Genomic DNA, 16,387 nt, shown 5'->3' with positions numbered 1-16,387 from the left:
GTGGAAAACTTTGGTAATGTACTAGATCTTCCGATTGGAAGACTGCACTATTAAGGTCATCAGTCAGTATGTCTGAATGGAGCGAATATTCGTGCCGTTAAGTTTGAAGTTCCGGCTCACCGGAAGTTAGAATATCCGGACCGGACTGAGTTTGCTCAGCAGGCACAGGCAAGAACAACCGAACTTATACACACAGTAGTAGACTACTATGAGGTGAGAGTGCTCAGGGGATAATAAGCTCCAGCCAGCTATCCAGTCTTTGATGAAGAAGGGAAGAATGTATTGCGACAAATGCACTCATTCGCAAATCAATTTGACTCAAGTGAATCCCTCTTTGATGATGTTCTTCAACTGAATGTGCTGCACAAAGGCCGCCTCATATTTCATTTTGTCCGATATTCGGGATATCGTAGTATATTTTCACAAGAGATTTCAGCAACCTTATGAGTAGTTTTTTGGGAAGAACGGACTGTTAAAAAAGCTAGAACCAGTGGCGTCCTGCTACCAGTTGTGCACCATGCAATCCGGCAACTAGGGACTGATCAGCAGCTTGAGAGACCCTCAGGCGAAAGTGCAACTGTTTATGTCATGTCTTGCTTTATAGCTGGCCTCTACCAAATGATTTAACCTATCAGTTCCGACACAGGTAGTTCAAATTTCCGCATTGTGTTAGAAAGCACTGGCGTAATTAGTGGGTACCAGAAAGTTTATTTCATTCAAGTATGATTTCATGGTTTTAACACACGTTCTCCAGATTATTATAATCAAACGGCATTGTTCTTGTTTGCCTGAGCTTACGGGTATGCTTAGATAAATAAGCCTTTTGGATGCCGCAGTCAAACCAACAGTATCCCTGGAGAAAGATCACTTTAGTCTAATTCTGTGTGATCTAACTATGAACTGGTGTCTGAACAGAAATCACCCACAGTGGAAGACCTTTCTACCGATCCTTTATGAGCAAAATGGAACAGCCGCTTTGCCCGTGCATGGCTTTGCTACGATATGTTTTCCAAATTCTTGCCCCCTAGCTGTTGAAAGCGCCAACATTTAATGGACGATAGATCTGGTTGAAGCCTCATTTGCATTTTGGCCTCATAAGGTTGCTGAAAATCCGTCGACAGCCCACGACCGGTTTCGTCCTTCTTGGGGCTCATCAGGTAGGCGCAGTCCCCGGGTTTCCGTCAGCCTTATGTTCTACTTGAAACCAAATTGCAGGAAATTAGCGAATAAACACTCAGCTGCAAACTAATTTGGTTGTATGTATTCACGTGTGGAACGCGTTTAACATGGTTCACAAACGAGAGGTTCAGCTGGGTTCCAGGTGAGTTTCTCGGAAAACCAAATTAGTTTGCAAATGATATAATCCTTCCTTGCTACGCATCACCATCAAGCCGCAGCGCGTTGATCAAGGTTGCGCCTTATGGGATTGCAAGCAAAAATCTGGAACAGCAAAGTCCCCAAGTTTACCGAATTGTTTGTACGGACATTAGTAGCTATTCATCGCCGTCAGCAGTTCGGATATGGCCACTAAGCACATGTCACATCTAGTGAAACGACTGATATGTTCTGTGATTTGTAGATACACTAAAAAAGGTATGCTTTAATTATTTCCATAAGACGACGCAAGTGTTGGAAAATTGCTTCACAGCAAACTATTCCTGTTGTGTGAACAATTGAGCCAACGTACGTGTAGAACTGAGAATGCGGATGGGATACACAGTCGTTTATAAAAAGGCTGTGATAATGTACTTTTACAGGTGGCACTTGTCCTACAGTGTTTTTTTCGTCCAATAATTACCGCATTGATTAGCACAAGTGTTTCTACCGATTAGCTGGATCTCATTGGCTCCATTGCTTCATTGTTCCATTAACTAGGTTTCAGGAATACTCGATATTATTTTTAAAGTAGTAGTATAGTATAGTAGTATAGTTGGGGAAAATTCAGTCCCGTTGGTGAATATATACTATCTGAAAAGCTGTCATATTTACCGGAGAGTTTTCAGGAAGCAAAATAAATTTTGTGTTCGACCACATATTTGGGTCTTGGCTAAAACGATGTATCCTCTCCTGCGCTGACAGACTCGGATCGTATATAGTGAGAATCTGTAAAAGATTTAAGATTTCATTTTGAAGACAGGTGATACCGCCTGCTTTTTTTGAATAAGCCACAATCCACCCTTTGCCTTTCAGGAGTAGAAGAATTCATGAAAATTTGTGAGTCCCTCACTTTTAGTCAGAACGTACCTTTTATAAAAGGAGTAAATATTTCGGTTTCATTGACCTTTGTATTACTCATTTCCTATACACTTATATGCTGTCCATCACAAATTTGATGCTAGATTCCAGTAGTATGTATGCTTTTCGTTATCAGTCTCGACGCTTGACTTGAAATTGCCATCGATACGAGGATGTTCCAGCTGGATAAGCACTTATTCTCCAACATAGTTTCATTCAAACTTTTCGAGTATTGCATGCATTAATTAAACAGGAGAAAGGTCAATATTCAGAAAGTAGTATGAATTGATCTGAAATCGCCTGTGAATGTCTCCCAGAGTGCCACAAGTATCTGATTCTGCGACCAATTTCCGGCTACCTTATCTTTTGCCATCCAAGTATGCCAAGGTGGACCGAATGTCGCAATTAAGTAGTCCGATCTAGTCTTCCAAATGTGTAGATATGTTTTATGTATAGTCTTCAACATGTTATGCTGTTGCTCTGAAATGTATGAATGTGTTAAGCTCCCATTACCAAAGTTTGGATTACCTCCGCTGCAGTCTGTGCACGAGATACCTTGCGCTCGCGCTTCTGACATCCAGTGAGAACTCTGTCTCACTCAGAAATGTTCAACACACTATTATCCGCGTTACATTAGATGATACACAGCTGAAAATAAAGGACGATCCCTTTCCTTTTTTTTCGGCATCATTTCTGATACTCCTTAAGTTCCTGTTTGGTGGGATGTGAAGGATGACTGGGGAAACCAATCGGCGTCTGGTCGACATGTGTACTGATCAGCCTGGCAATGACCCGTCCAAATAAGCCCTAGTGTATGTATATTTATGCGGATAGTAGAATGGTTGTTTCACTGCTGCGTTAGTACAAAGTAATCTGCTTTTTCTGGAAAATTTAGATTATAAGTAAGGAATGCATGGATTCACTGAAAGTTTGGATCAATATATTAACTTTGGAAGGATTCAAAAGACTCAATTTTACTGAAAAAACGAGTCTAGTAGAGCTGAGATTTATCCAAGTACAACTACAAAATCTGTCGCTTATTTGTGCAAGGAATTACTGAGTATTCGGGCTTTTACCATTAAATAATCAAAGATTTTATCAAAAAGGCCAAAATTTCCATCAGAAAGGTACATTGTTGAGAGCCGGAGGTCTGTTAGTAGAACTGTGCAAAAGTTCCGGTTTGTTATTCTCTCCTGTTCTCACAGCTTCCCAGATCCACCAGGCTTTGCTATCAAGACGGGCTTTCATTTGGCTATTGCTACTCCATCATATGCACCGCGTCCTTGTTCAGGGTAGAAATTCTCCCCATCCCCTGCTTCACACGTCTTTGAGACTGATAGATGGGCTTAGGTTTGAGGATTTTTTATTTATTAAAACCGCTTTGTTGCCTTTTTTATCAAAGTGAAACAACCCATGGAAACAAGTGAGTACCCTAGATACATCTGGGCTCGGGAAATGAAAAATATCAGTCACCTGTTGCAAGGCTGTGGCACAATAAGTGCTTTACAGAAACGCTGGTTGCTGACCGACATAAGTAATTAATGAGATGCGATTAGTTTTTCCTTAATTGGGCGAGATGGTTCAGTGGTTAGAGCGCGAACTTACTGACCTGAAGTTAGGTGGTTCGAACCCGACCTCTGCCACTCGACTCGACTAGGCTTGGGCAACCTGGCAGTATCCCAGCCCTCGTGCCTCATTCGTGTGGCATGGCAGCTAGGCACCAAAAGGGTGCTACAGCTGGACGATTATTATTATATTTTGTTCATAGCCACACCACTCTCATTTGAATGGCCGTGTTCCTGTTCTGGCGTAATTATTCCGATGAGTCTACACCAAAGGGAAGAACTGGACTCGAGTTTCGCTCTTATTAGAGCTCATCAGCAGTGCATATCCAATGGCCGTGCCGGGATTTGAACCCCGGCCTTAATATTCCGGGGAATAAATTGTTGCAGGTCTATCGGCTGTTGGCATCAACTTAGCGTCAACTGTTCCGAACTAAAAGAGTTCCACGCCGAAGGCATACACGTGTAAGTGGAACACTTATATAGTAATAATGGGGAAACAGTGGAGAACGATCCCGATGTGCTAGGGGAAATAGTGTGACCCAGTAGTATCAAATAGAACTGTTGGGTTTTCCAAAATGATCATTGTGTATTTTTCTTATTTCTCCTATTGACTGAGTTTTGATGTCTTGCTTTGGAAACGTCTTGAACATACGTGTGACTTTTACTACACTTGTCTCCAAATGCACTTTGAAAACTCTGTTCCTTATTAATCAGTTGGTCTTTATACGTGGAACAGCACTTCTCTCCTTTATCCCACATTTGCTCTTTTCGTGTTTCGATGAGACAGTCCGTAAATATGAGACAACAATTGTCAATAACTTGATAGCTTGGAGAATTTTCAAAGCAAATTTCAGTAGTTAGTCTAAAAACAGAGGCTGACAAACATGTGTGCCTTAATTTTTGGCTTCAACTCTGACCACGTGAAAAGTCTGGACAGAATAGGCCCGGGCATTTCTTTCTGACCTATTGAATAAGATTCCTTGAACTAAAGTTGTCAAACCATTCTCTGGGTTCCTTTTATTGAATAACGAATGAGCACAGGTAACAGTCAGACCAAGACATGATATTATGTTTCGACCACCCTATAGACAAGTCCATTGATTCATTGAATCATTGAACAACACTGTTCAATAACATCGGAATAACACTCCTACCATTTTGTATTTTGGTATTAGAATATCTGTTTATGATAAATGGGTGCGTGAACGCTCCATCTTTGTTATTAAACTGCAAATTGTGTGCGTTTTGGAATTCAATATCTAAACCTGGCATACTTTGTTGTATTTAAATTACATTTTGGCTCTTCATATCCCTACAAAACCAGTCAACCAAATTCAGTTTGTCCACGGGGTAGCGTCCGAATCGGGTTCGCCGGACAACAATGGTGGGATCACTGAACATCTGCATAAAACGGCGTCCATTAGCAGCACAATGCTCTCAGGTGCAAAGCTTCTACGTATGGACTGACAATTTATGCGACAAAATGTTGAATTTAGTTTCATATGTGCTCAAACCAAAAACCATCCTAATATAGGCACACCTTTTTGCAGCTCACCAAATTTCATTGTCCTCTGAAGCATTCAAACCTCAGGCAGAAAAACTTCTGTTGGAATAATTGCCCCGCATCGCTGAGACCTCGGAATGCCTAAATGAGGCTCAAAATTCGGACTGATACTCTTAACTCAATTGTCGGATTGTTTTAATCCATCAGGGGTACGTCACAACTGTCGAAAATTCAATTCCATTGTGCAAATACCGAGCGCCGCATATAACTCGAAAGTCACAGATTGCCTCGTCCACGCCAAACGTGGTGCCACATGCAGGTCCCTGAAGCTGGTCTTATCCTGAGATAATAGAGTCAGCGGGAAAAGACACAGAGGCCTGAATAATGGACACCCGAACCGGGATATTGTTCGTCTTCGATATACGTGCATCACCCCTCAGTTCCTTCAATTTCCGGCGCAATAAGGTATGCCCCTGAAAATTCAATCCATTGTGCAAATACCGAGCGCCGCATATAACTCGAAAGTCACAGATTGCCTCGTCCACGCCAAACGTGGTGCCACATGCAGGTCCCTGAAGCTGGTCTTATCCTGAGATAATAGAGTCAGCGGGAAAAGACACAGAGGCCTGAATAATGGACACCCGAACCGGGATATTGTTCGTCTTCGATATACGTGCATCACCCCTCAGTTCCTTCAATTTCCGGCGCAATAAGGTATGCCCCTTAGCATGGATTCATGCAGTCGTTTTTGCGGACCGCCACTAGCATGTCGTCAAGACGGCATCCAATTAAACGTATGACTAATGATTCTGTCGCCCCTAAGATGGCATTTTTGAACAAGTATTGACTAGTGAATGTGATGAAATTACCCAACTGTTTGCTCTTATCAAACGGAGCAGTAAGTGTTCTGGCGACCTCAAAAACCTAATCCTGCCAAGTGTGCCTCTCCGGGTATTCACACGTTCAAAGTTGTAATATGAGGTCAAGCGACCGTCTGTTTTCAGGCACTGAGATCCGTTGCGTTTCGAAGCTTCTCGCATCCGTGTAGAAAGTTGTTTTGTTGTGTGCTCTCACAATCTAAATTGGAGGTTACAGTTTTTCAAACCTCACCAAATGGAAGAATTTCGGAGGTACTCATCTTTCAGCTCAAGGAAGGTAAGTTGTTTTTTAGAGTTGGCCTCATGTCGGATTGCAAATCCAAAAGACTTCAGGGTGAATATGAACAAATGAAATCGACCTGAAAGTGTGAATATAGTGTCCAGTTTTTTGCCGCCGTAAGTGAACAGCAGCAGACAAGAATATTAGCCTCCATACGCAAGTGGCCATTGCTCTGGACGCAATTTCCAAGGCGGAAAATGCTGTATTGGATTTCGGGCGTTGGTTTACTTGCTAAGCTGGGCAATTTGGTCGCAAACGTTTCATTATCAATCGAGGTGACGTCATCAGCGCGTTGTTAGAGTGTGTAGTGAAGCGTAGTGATTGGTCGGTAGTTGTCAACATGCACCCAGCACGGCGAACAAACCAACAACCATCTACTCGTTAGAGTTCAGTAGTAATGTACATCCTGACAGTGCTGGGATCTAAATTCCAGGTGCTTGAAACGTGAGGCAAACGCGTTGGCATCAGCCTACCCCCCACCTGAATTGCTACATTTGAAGAAGAAGACATGTTTATGATTGAGTGTGCGGTGGTAGACTGATGCTAACGCGTTTGTCCCACGTCCCGACCGGGCCGAAGAAACTAGTGGAGTTCAAAAATAGTCCTCAGATTGGTTGATTCGGTTCACGACTGCGATCTGTCTTGCAGTGCTGATTGTCAGTCGTGCTTCGAGCACTTCAGAATCCACACTGAATATTAGAAACTAATCAGTTTATCAGAATGCAAAGCTGATTCTGAGATCTGTCCACTGCTAAACTTCTTTGTTGCTAAACCGAAAAATTGTCGGTACATCCATTAAGTCTTACGGTTTTCCTTTTCGCAACTGTGCATAATTGGTTGACGAGTTTGTTCCTTGTGGAAACCTGGATGATGTCCTGCGCTGAAAAGAAAAGAATTACTGCGCATGGTTCCCATCTTCAATGGTAATCACTGTTGTTTTTATATTATCCTTTTTACTTCTATTACCTAGCACTTTCCTTGGCATCAAAAGCTGCTCTCTGCACATTACTTTCTCTCTCTCCGTCTCTCCTTTTTGTAATAGCCTACCAAGCATATATAAGAAGTAAGTCCAAGAATATTCTTGTGGGTTTTGGAAATTTACTTCCCTCCTTCCGAACAAAGCACTGATGACGAATAAATCCACTTGTCCTAGTTCATTCCTCATTCCGCCACCGTGTGAGCAAGTGGTATCACAAAAACACACATTTTTGGCTACGGCACCAAGAAACTACTGAAGCCATATTGAAAACTTGTCTGATAAACTCCCCTGACCATTCACGTTAACAACCATCATGGTGAAACATGAAATGAACTCTTTGAAAAGGCAACCTTTCTCCAACAACTTTCAGAAATCGAACGGGAATAAGAAGCGTGCTGCTAGTACGGACAAAATTCAACCATTTTCGTCTTACCTCACCAGCTCAAACGATATCGCGCACCGGAAAGTTCGGCGTACGTTTCATGACACCGCACTAGCATGCATGCAACAGTGACTCGTTAGTGTGATTCAGACAAGTTTCCAGACTTGTTGGGTGCTTAGGCCAAATGACCAACACTATTCAACAACATGTGAATCGAATGAACGGCGGTATCGACCTTTCTTTGAACAGAGGATAGAAATATCGATTTTTTCAAACGCCCCTTGGGTTTACGTTACAACGGCATACGAATCCATATGGCTGGAACACAACACCCAGTGAGGCGTTCTGCGAGATAAATCAAATGATAATCTGAATTGTGGACACACAAATGGGTATTATTCATGCCTTTTTAATTCTTTTTTTACAACTCTCCCTTAACCATTGTGCCATGCATGACCGAAAATCGCATCCCAAAACCTGTCCGTTTGATTATTTTTCAGACATGCCACGGAATTAACCAATACGTTGGGGGTGTATACTGTAATGCGTTAATATTTCAAGCAAATGCCCAGAATACATGTAGTCTATAAATTTGTATTTTACAAGTGAATTAGTAGATGCATGCATTGAGCCTGATGAAAGTTACAAATGTCCCAAACGCCATACTTTTTCTCGCATGATACCACCTATGAGATTGGCAAAAGACAGCATAATACCGGCTTCTTCTATTCCGTAACTTGTCGAGCAGTGTCTTCATTGTTGTCGCATTGCAAAAAATCAATTTGATATCCTGAATATCGTTTTAAATGAAGCATAATACGGTTTATATGCAGCACGTTTAGTTTACAAACATTGTAAGCCAGGGATCAAGATAAGGTTCGGTGGAATCTACCGTTAATGATAGCGTGATTTGTTAATGAGTGTCCCCCTGCGGACCAAACATTTATATTCGTGCCTGAGATTCTAACAATAACTGATTGAAACCTATTTAGAACTTAGTCGTCCACGATCCATCAGTCTACTGGATAAACGCGTAATTCTAGTGGGGGTCTTCCAAACATGGCATAATGTTCCAAACGAGGATGGATGGATGAATGATAACTAGTCATAGAACTAGGCCGAATCTAGATAAGTCCCTTTACAAATTAACAGGAGACCCAGATAAATCTGTCTTGTGATATTCTATGGCCAAATTTTCCCCTCGAATTACGCCGTTTGTTTCAGTTTGCACGACTATCGGGACATCCCTACTGTAATTTCCTGAAATAGCACGCTACTTACAGAGCTTTTCAGTAGCTCATCACTTGAGGCGGTCTTTGTGCACCATAAAAGAGATAGATAATCATCCGGTATTAAAGTGTGTCTTGCGTTAACACCAAATTGATCTACAGATGAACGTGCTTCCATAATGGGCGTACAATTTGATGATCACGTATGGCATAAGGTTGACGAAACTTCCGGGTCTGTGATGAGCCCTACGATGGGCAAGACTGGACTGCCAGAGTCCCCGGCAGCCTAATGAAGTGTGTGTTATGCCAAGGTCTTGTCCACATCTGTCTGTTTTCTTATGTTCTGTAACCATGCTCCAGCTAGGCGACCATTAGTAGCCAGTTTTCATTACGCCCCACAGGATGAATCGTGGTATGCAGTAGAACTCCTCATTAAGATCTGGGGCAGTAACCAACATCCTGTTTAAAAGGATGGTTTCTGAAGTTCTCCTTAAACTTCGTTTTAAATTCTCAAAGTAATTAGAGATAGCAGACGCTTAGCGTTTATCAAAGCTCAACACAATGGAACGATATGGAGAAAAAAGGACAATAGCCTGCTTGATGACGGTTCTTATCGAAAATGTTCATTGAGCCTCGTAGATTATTGTAGACAAGTTGCTCGCCAGCTGTGTAAAGAAGGACCACTGGGTGAAGCCCAGACACTCGCAAAAACAAACCAGTCTCCCCCAGTCTGATTTTATCAGGCGATCGTATCGAGACTTGTTTCTTGACCAATGGTTAGATAACGTGGGAACCGACACTCCTGTTTGGATTGTATATGTATCTACAGGCCACTGCTAGCGAGCCCGAGGTCTGTCCAAACTCGACTAATAGGACCCGACGCACTGACGATGTGTCCTTGTATGGTGAAAAACTGCCTATGTCGGTGTCAAAGTATTAGTATTTAGACACGCCGCCAAGCTATTCACCCAAATTATGCAGCCCAGCCAAAATATCAACCGTCAAACTCTGGAAGACGTTGAGTTCTGTTGTGAAATTTCCCATCTTTGTTGATTACAGAAATAGGCGTATATCTACCTCATATAAATGTAAGATAAATCTGAAAGGGATCAAAGCAAGAGGTCTGGTGCAGTTACACACATCGGAACAGGATATACTAGAGTGCAGTTTCTACCGTAGGCCTTAACTTTGCGGGGGGTGTATCTTATATCCTAGGGATCTCGTAAATTTGATCACAGTTCTCCCCGGACGCAGAAGTATTGCCTACGTGCCGTTTGCAGACCACCAATTTATGGATTTCTTCCGACAGTTACCGTGACCAATGAATATGCTTGCAAGAAGCGGCAATATGGTGCTTCTGTGGTAAATATGATCGTTTGGTCCTTATGCTTTTTTAATAGTTGTCTGTTCAGCGATTCCCTCCTTTTCGCGAAGTGTTTCGGATTCCAACATCTCAAGCACTGGTATCTGAAAAGGGGTTGATGCATCTGAGTCCTATCCCATCAACTTACGCCGTTCACGTACTCGCTGAGTTTATTGAATATAATTTTACACGCTGAGCATGAATGTTTTGTTAACTTCCAGGCTCATACCTCAGAAATTTGAACTTTTGACCAGGATAAGTGACTGGTCAGATAGGCTACTCTGGATTTCTGACATTATTCGGCGGATAGTTTGAATAAATCGATTGTTTACGGAAAAACAACAGACCCCTAATCCAACAGCCGTCAAACCGCTTAGCTCCCACGTGATCTTGCGTTCAATAAACTGGAAATATAGGGCTGCGTGCCTTGCCCATGTATCCCTCCTGATGCATCCTAACCATGATGAAGAACTATACCTGATCCGATCACAATTCGTGCTGATACATGAATACTGTCTGTTTACCGGGTATACTGTATTAGAATTCTTTAATTCAATAAAACTGGGTTCTTAGGATATGGTGCGGTTTATGAGTGTGCATTAGGGAAAACTTTCTTCAACATACTCGTGTGTACACCCTGTACATTTTCTACATGTCACGATTTCTTTCTCTGATGAGTTTATAACGGAACGCAGCACGTATGCACAGGAGGTGGTTAATGATACCCTTCACACGTGAATCCAGGATTTGCAGCGTGGCAATATCGCAAAAGTGACACTGATTGTGTTATTCAAACTAATGTTGATGTCTATATTAATAGTATGGTTCCGGGATACTGCTGTTCGGTGATACTACTGATGGGGAGGCATGCGAGTAGTATGTGTGGTTCTTGGAATTTCGCTTGGCGTCTCTTGAAAATGGGAGATCTGTTGCGGAATTTGTGGACTCACTTTGTAAAATTTGCTTGGATTCGAGCAATGAATGATTGGAGTCAATGAATATCTAGGAAATTTCAAGAAGACGCATTCAGGAGAAGATGGATGTCCCGTTTTTGTAAATAAGATGCAAATGAGAGTTTTGCATCCTTGCCCAATAGTCTGTAACCGGTCATTTGGCATTTTCTGATAAACAGCTTCGCAGCGAAGGTCGTCTTCTTTTCACTAGTAATGGTAATAGGAAAGTAGCAAAACCAGCTTCGATACCTCAGAGATTTTACTGCCGTTTCGCTGAAAGGGATGGGTGTGATTTATGTTCACAAATCAATGGCCAGTCAATCTGGAAATTATATGGTTGTATGATCTTTCCAAGGTGAGTGCTGGATTTCTAGGATTCACGTTCACATGACTCTCTTTTAAAAAGTCAGTCTGGTGTTCTGGCACAACCCCACACAGCTGAGTCTGTCCAGGGGTTTCAAGCATCTGTGGTGTTTACCGACTGGAAAGTGTTGATAGGCGGAAAAAACGGTCGACACACAACCAGGAAAGTTACGGAACCATCGTTCGAGGCTTCCAGAAAACCAATCATAAACACACAACCAGTTACGGAACCATCGTTCGAGGCTTCCAGAAAACCAATCATAACACGTTCACCTGTTCGGATGTGAAAATTTAGATGCAATGCATCTATCTTGGTGGAGCAGTCGTGACTCGCCCTTCTGGAATGTCACGCGTGCGGAGTTCAAACCCCGGCATGGCCAAGACTGCTGATGAGCTCTAATAAGAGGAGAATGCGAACCCAGTGCTTCCCCCTTTTGGTGACGAATACCCAAAATGATTACGGGGACAGGAGGATGATCGTTCAAACGAAAGTGCTGTGAGCAAGGATTATATGTCTATTGCTCGACAGTTCAGTTTACCAGTGCCTTCAGCGAAGCAAGTTTAGGATCTGTGCTACAGCATTCCTAAACTCGAATGCACCCGTACTCAGGACTTCTGTTACGGGCTTCACATTTTTTACTTGGAAACCAGCTGACTACTTATTCTTTGCCAAGATGATGCTGCAAGTACTGCGCTGTTCGTGATAAGACACGCTACACACATTCGAAATTTGACAGGACATGCCGCCTACAAATGCTGTACCTAGTACACACCAAACCAACCCTATACATACCTTCGTTTTACGGCATCGTTGATCACGACCCAAGTATCACTCAACTCACCCACCTGTAAGGGCCATGCAGACGTAGCCCGTGTTACGCTCTGCGTGATACCCACATTTAACGCTTTACGTAGGGCAAATATATGAATGTGCGCTGTGCTCACAGATACCGCGCAGTGACTTTGCAACCACCCTTTCATCGGAACTAATGCAACTTCCGAGGTATTTACAATGCATTGCAACTCCTCAGCTCGTGGGTAGATTGTAAAACGGCTGTACGGTTGCAGCAGTTTTGAAAGTGCCAAGTCACGCGTTCACCTTGCGGATGATCCTTTTTACTCAACTAGAATTGATTTTGCTTATAAGAATCAATTAGAAACTATTACGGCGTGTCCAGCCTCGAAAAGCGATAGTAGATTAGCGAGAGCCGACCGAATCCGTTTTCCGTCCTCACCTCTCATTTCGAGCAAAATGCACTCTAGAAGGGTAAAACCGTTCGTGGGCTTAGAAGAGTATTGAGCAACCTTATGAGCAAAGCATTCCGTCTATACAATGTACGCGGTATTTTGAATAACGTAACAACTGAAACATGCCTGGTGCAGCACAGTTAGTTGCTTAAGAACATATTAAAACGAAAGATTCAGCTGGATTCAAGGTGAGTCTCTTGTTGAAACAAAACAGCTTTGAGACTGAGAGTCTTATTCTAAAAATACACGCAACTACAAAAGTAGCTGTGAAGTACGACTATAAATCCACCTTTCTGAACAATGCTAATTACGGACACCGTGTAAATGAATCGAGTGTTCTCATTTAAAAATTAAAAGTTGTACGGTTTCGCTAGAGAACAAAATGCCTTTACTAAGCGTTGTAACCTCAGTTGTATCCAGGATATCGGGAAAAAATGACGATGATGATGATTTTGCAGTTGAAAGGAAGAATGTTACAGATTCCGCCCACGTTGCAGGGACTAGGGAAACACAAGTATACCCGTAATTTACGCGCATGAATACACGTTCACCTGTTCGGATGTGAAAATTTAGATGCATCCATCGTATCTTGGTGGAGCAGTCGTGACTCGCCCTTCTGGAATGTCACGCGTGCGGAGTTCAAACCCCGGCATGGCCAAGACTGCTGATGAGCTCTAATAAGAGGAGAATGCGAACCCAGTGCTTCCCCCTTTTGGTGACGAATACCCAAAATGATTACGGGGACAGGAGGATGATCGTTCAAACGAAAGTGCTGTGAGCAAGGATTATATGTCTATTGCTCGACAGTTCAGTTTACCAGTGCCTTCAGCGAAGCAAGTTTAGGATCTGTGCTACAGCATTCCTAAACTCGAATGCACCGGTACTCAGGACTTCTGTTATAGGCTTCACATTTTTTACTTGGAAACCAGCTGACTACTTATTCTTTGCCAAGATGATGCTGCAAGTACTGCGCTGTTCGTGATAAGACACGCTACACACATTCGAAATTTGACAGGACATGCCGCCTACAAATGCTGTACCTAGTACACACCAAACCAACCCTATACATACCTTCGTTTTACGGCATCGTTGATCACGACCCAAGTATCACTCAACTCACCCACCTGTAAGGGCCATGCAGACGTAGCCCGTGTTACGCTCTGCGTGATACCCACATTTAACGCTTTACGTAGGGCAAATATATGAATGTGCGCTGTGCTCACAGATACCGCGCAGTGACTTTGCAACCACCCTTTCATCGGAACTAATGCAACTTCCGAGATATTTACAATGCATTGCAACTCCTCAGCTCGTGGGTAGATTGTAAAACGGCTGTACGGTTGCAGCAGTTTTGAAAGTGCCAAGTCACGCGTTCACCTTGCGGATGATCCTTTTTACTCAACTAGAATTGATTTTGCTTATAAGAATCAATTAGAAACTATTACGGCGTGTCCAGCCTCGAAAAGCGATAGTAGATTAGCGAGAGCCGACCGAATCCGTTTTCCGTCCTCACCTCTCATTTCGAGCAAAATGCACTCTAGAAGGGTAAAACCGTTCGTGGGCTTAGAAGAGTATTGAGCAACCTTATGAGCAAAGCATTCCGTCTATACAATGTACGCGGTATTTTGAATAACGTAACAACTGAAACATGCCTGGTGCAGCACAGTTAGTTGCTTAAGAACATATTAAAACGAAAGATTCAGCTGGATTCAAGGTGTGTCTCTTGTTGAAACAAGACAGCTTTGAGACTGAGAGTCTTATCCTAAAAATACACGCAACTACAAAAGTAGCTGTGAAGTACGACTATAAATCCACCTTTCTGAACAATGCCAATTACGGACACCGTGTAAATGAATCGAGTGTTCTCATTTAAAAATTAAAAGTTGTACGGTTTCGCTAGAGAACAAAATGCCTTTGCTAAGCGTTGTAACCTCAGTTGTATCCAGGATATCGGGAAAAAATGACGATGATGATGATTTTGCAGTTGAAAGGAAGAATGTTACAGATTCCGCCCACGTTGCAGGGACTAGGGAAACACAAGTATACCCGTAATTTACGCGCATGAATTTAATTGATCCAGTGCCCATAGGTAAACGTCCGCCAATCATCAATCGATCACAACGTGCTGTTTAAAGATCATCATCTGCTGAACGCGCATTTGTGTTGTCTGGTCCGTCCATCCACAGATCGATATACCCGCCTTTTCGACCATATTTCATCCCCCAATTGACCGAACCTCGAACTGCACCTCGTATAGCACCATTTCAGGCGCTAACCAATTCATGAAGCTGTACTCTATTTTCTTGCTATTCGGCTCACTAGTAAGTCTTGTAGCTCTGTTTTTATTCCGTATTGTTTATTCAAAAGCCAGGCTCTATGGGAGTGTAGGCCGAATTCCTAACTAAATGAACAAGATGATCTTTTGGTACTCATTTGGTGCCTGGGTATTTCGGACTATCTGCACCCCTCGTCCGTTGTAAATTAGATTAATGGGTAACAAGAAGATTATCCTTGCTAACTGATCACAAATTGGGGACGCATGCAGTAGTGGCATACTGTATCATACTACTAGCATACTACTATCATTTTGGTGAAGTGAACTGAAGGGCATGTTGGTCGATGCTGAAAGTAATTACTTAGAGTATAAGCCATAAAATTTGTTCAACAAGAGCAGAATGGCCGTTTATGGTGGAGCTCAAGTCCATGGTTGGGTTTAAAATTATGTCGTGGTTAAAACTCCCAGCTCACATACACGGGTGGACATAGATTACATCTATTTGCGAACCGCGTACTTTTGTATTATTTCCAACCGCGTCCAGTTTACCCACTAATGAAGAGTAACGGTTGTTGATCAGTAGCAGTGTGATTACATCTTTTGCGAACCGCGTACTTTTGTATTATTTCCAACCGCGTCCAGTTTACCCACTAATGAAGAGTAACGGTTGTTGATCAGTTGGAGTGTATTTATTTATTTATTTATTTATTTATTTATTTATTTATTTATTTATTTATTTATTTATTTATTTATTTATTTATTTATTTATTTATTTATTTATTTATTTATTTATTTATTTATTTATTTATTTATTTATTTATTTATTTATTTATTTATTTATTTATTTATTTATTTATTTATTTATTTATTTATTTATTTATTTATTTATTTATTTATTTATTTATTTATTTATTTATTTATTTATTTATTTATTTATTTATTTATTTATTTATTTATTTATTTATTTATTTATTTATTTATTTATTTATTTATTTATTTATTTATTTATTTATTTATTTATTTATTTATTTATTTATTTATTTATTTATTTATTTATTTATTTATTTATTTATTTATTTATTTATTTATTTATTTATTTATTTATTTATTTATTTATTTATTTATTTATTTAT

The 16,387-nt window shown here is 41.5% G+C and overlaps 2 protein-coding genes across 2 annotated transcripts in view; both read left to right on the top strand.

Annotated features, from left to right (window-relative positions):
- Positions 1-5,937: 5,937 nt before the first annotated feature.
- T265_07839 (hypothetical protein) lies at positions 5,938-10,611 on the top strand (the record flags this gene model as incomplete). Its single annotated transcript, XM_009173472.1, has 2 exons — positions 5,938-6,018; positions 10,453-10,611. The coding sequence occupies 2 exons, from the start codon at positions 5,938-5,940 to the stop codon at positions 10,609-10,611; spliced, it is 240 nt and encodes a 79-aa protein (XP_009171736.1).
- Positions 10,612-15,096: 4,485 nt separating this feature from the next.
- Positions 15,097-16,387, top strand: part of T265_07838 (hypothetical protein) — a gene marked incomplete at both ends in the record, with an annotated part of 37,621 nt that continues 36,330 nt past the window's right edge. Inside the window, one exon of the mRNA XM_009173471.1 lies at positions 15,097-15,300. Coding sequence (XP_009171735.1) covers positions 15,262-15,300 — 39 coding nt within the window. The remainder of the gene's footprint in view (positions 15,301-16,387) is intronic.

This window comes from Opisthorchis viverrini (genome assembly GCF_000715545.1).
Source record: "Opisthorchis viverrini unplaced genomic scaffold opera_v5_187, whole genome shotgun sequence".
Classification (NCBI taxonomy): Eukaryota; Metazoa; Platyhelminthes; class Trematoda; order Opisthorchiida; family Opisthorchiidae; genus Opisthorchis; species Opisthorchis viverrini.
Note: the sequence above shows the minus strand (reverse complement) of the source record. Positions and strands in the feature narration are given on the sequence as shown.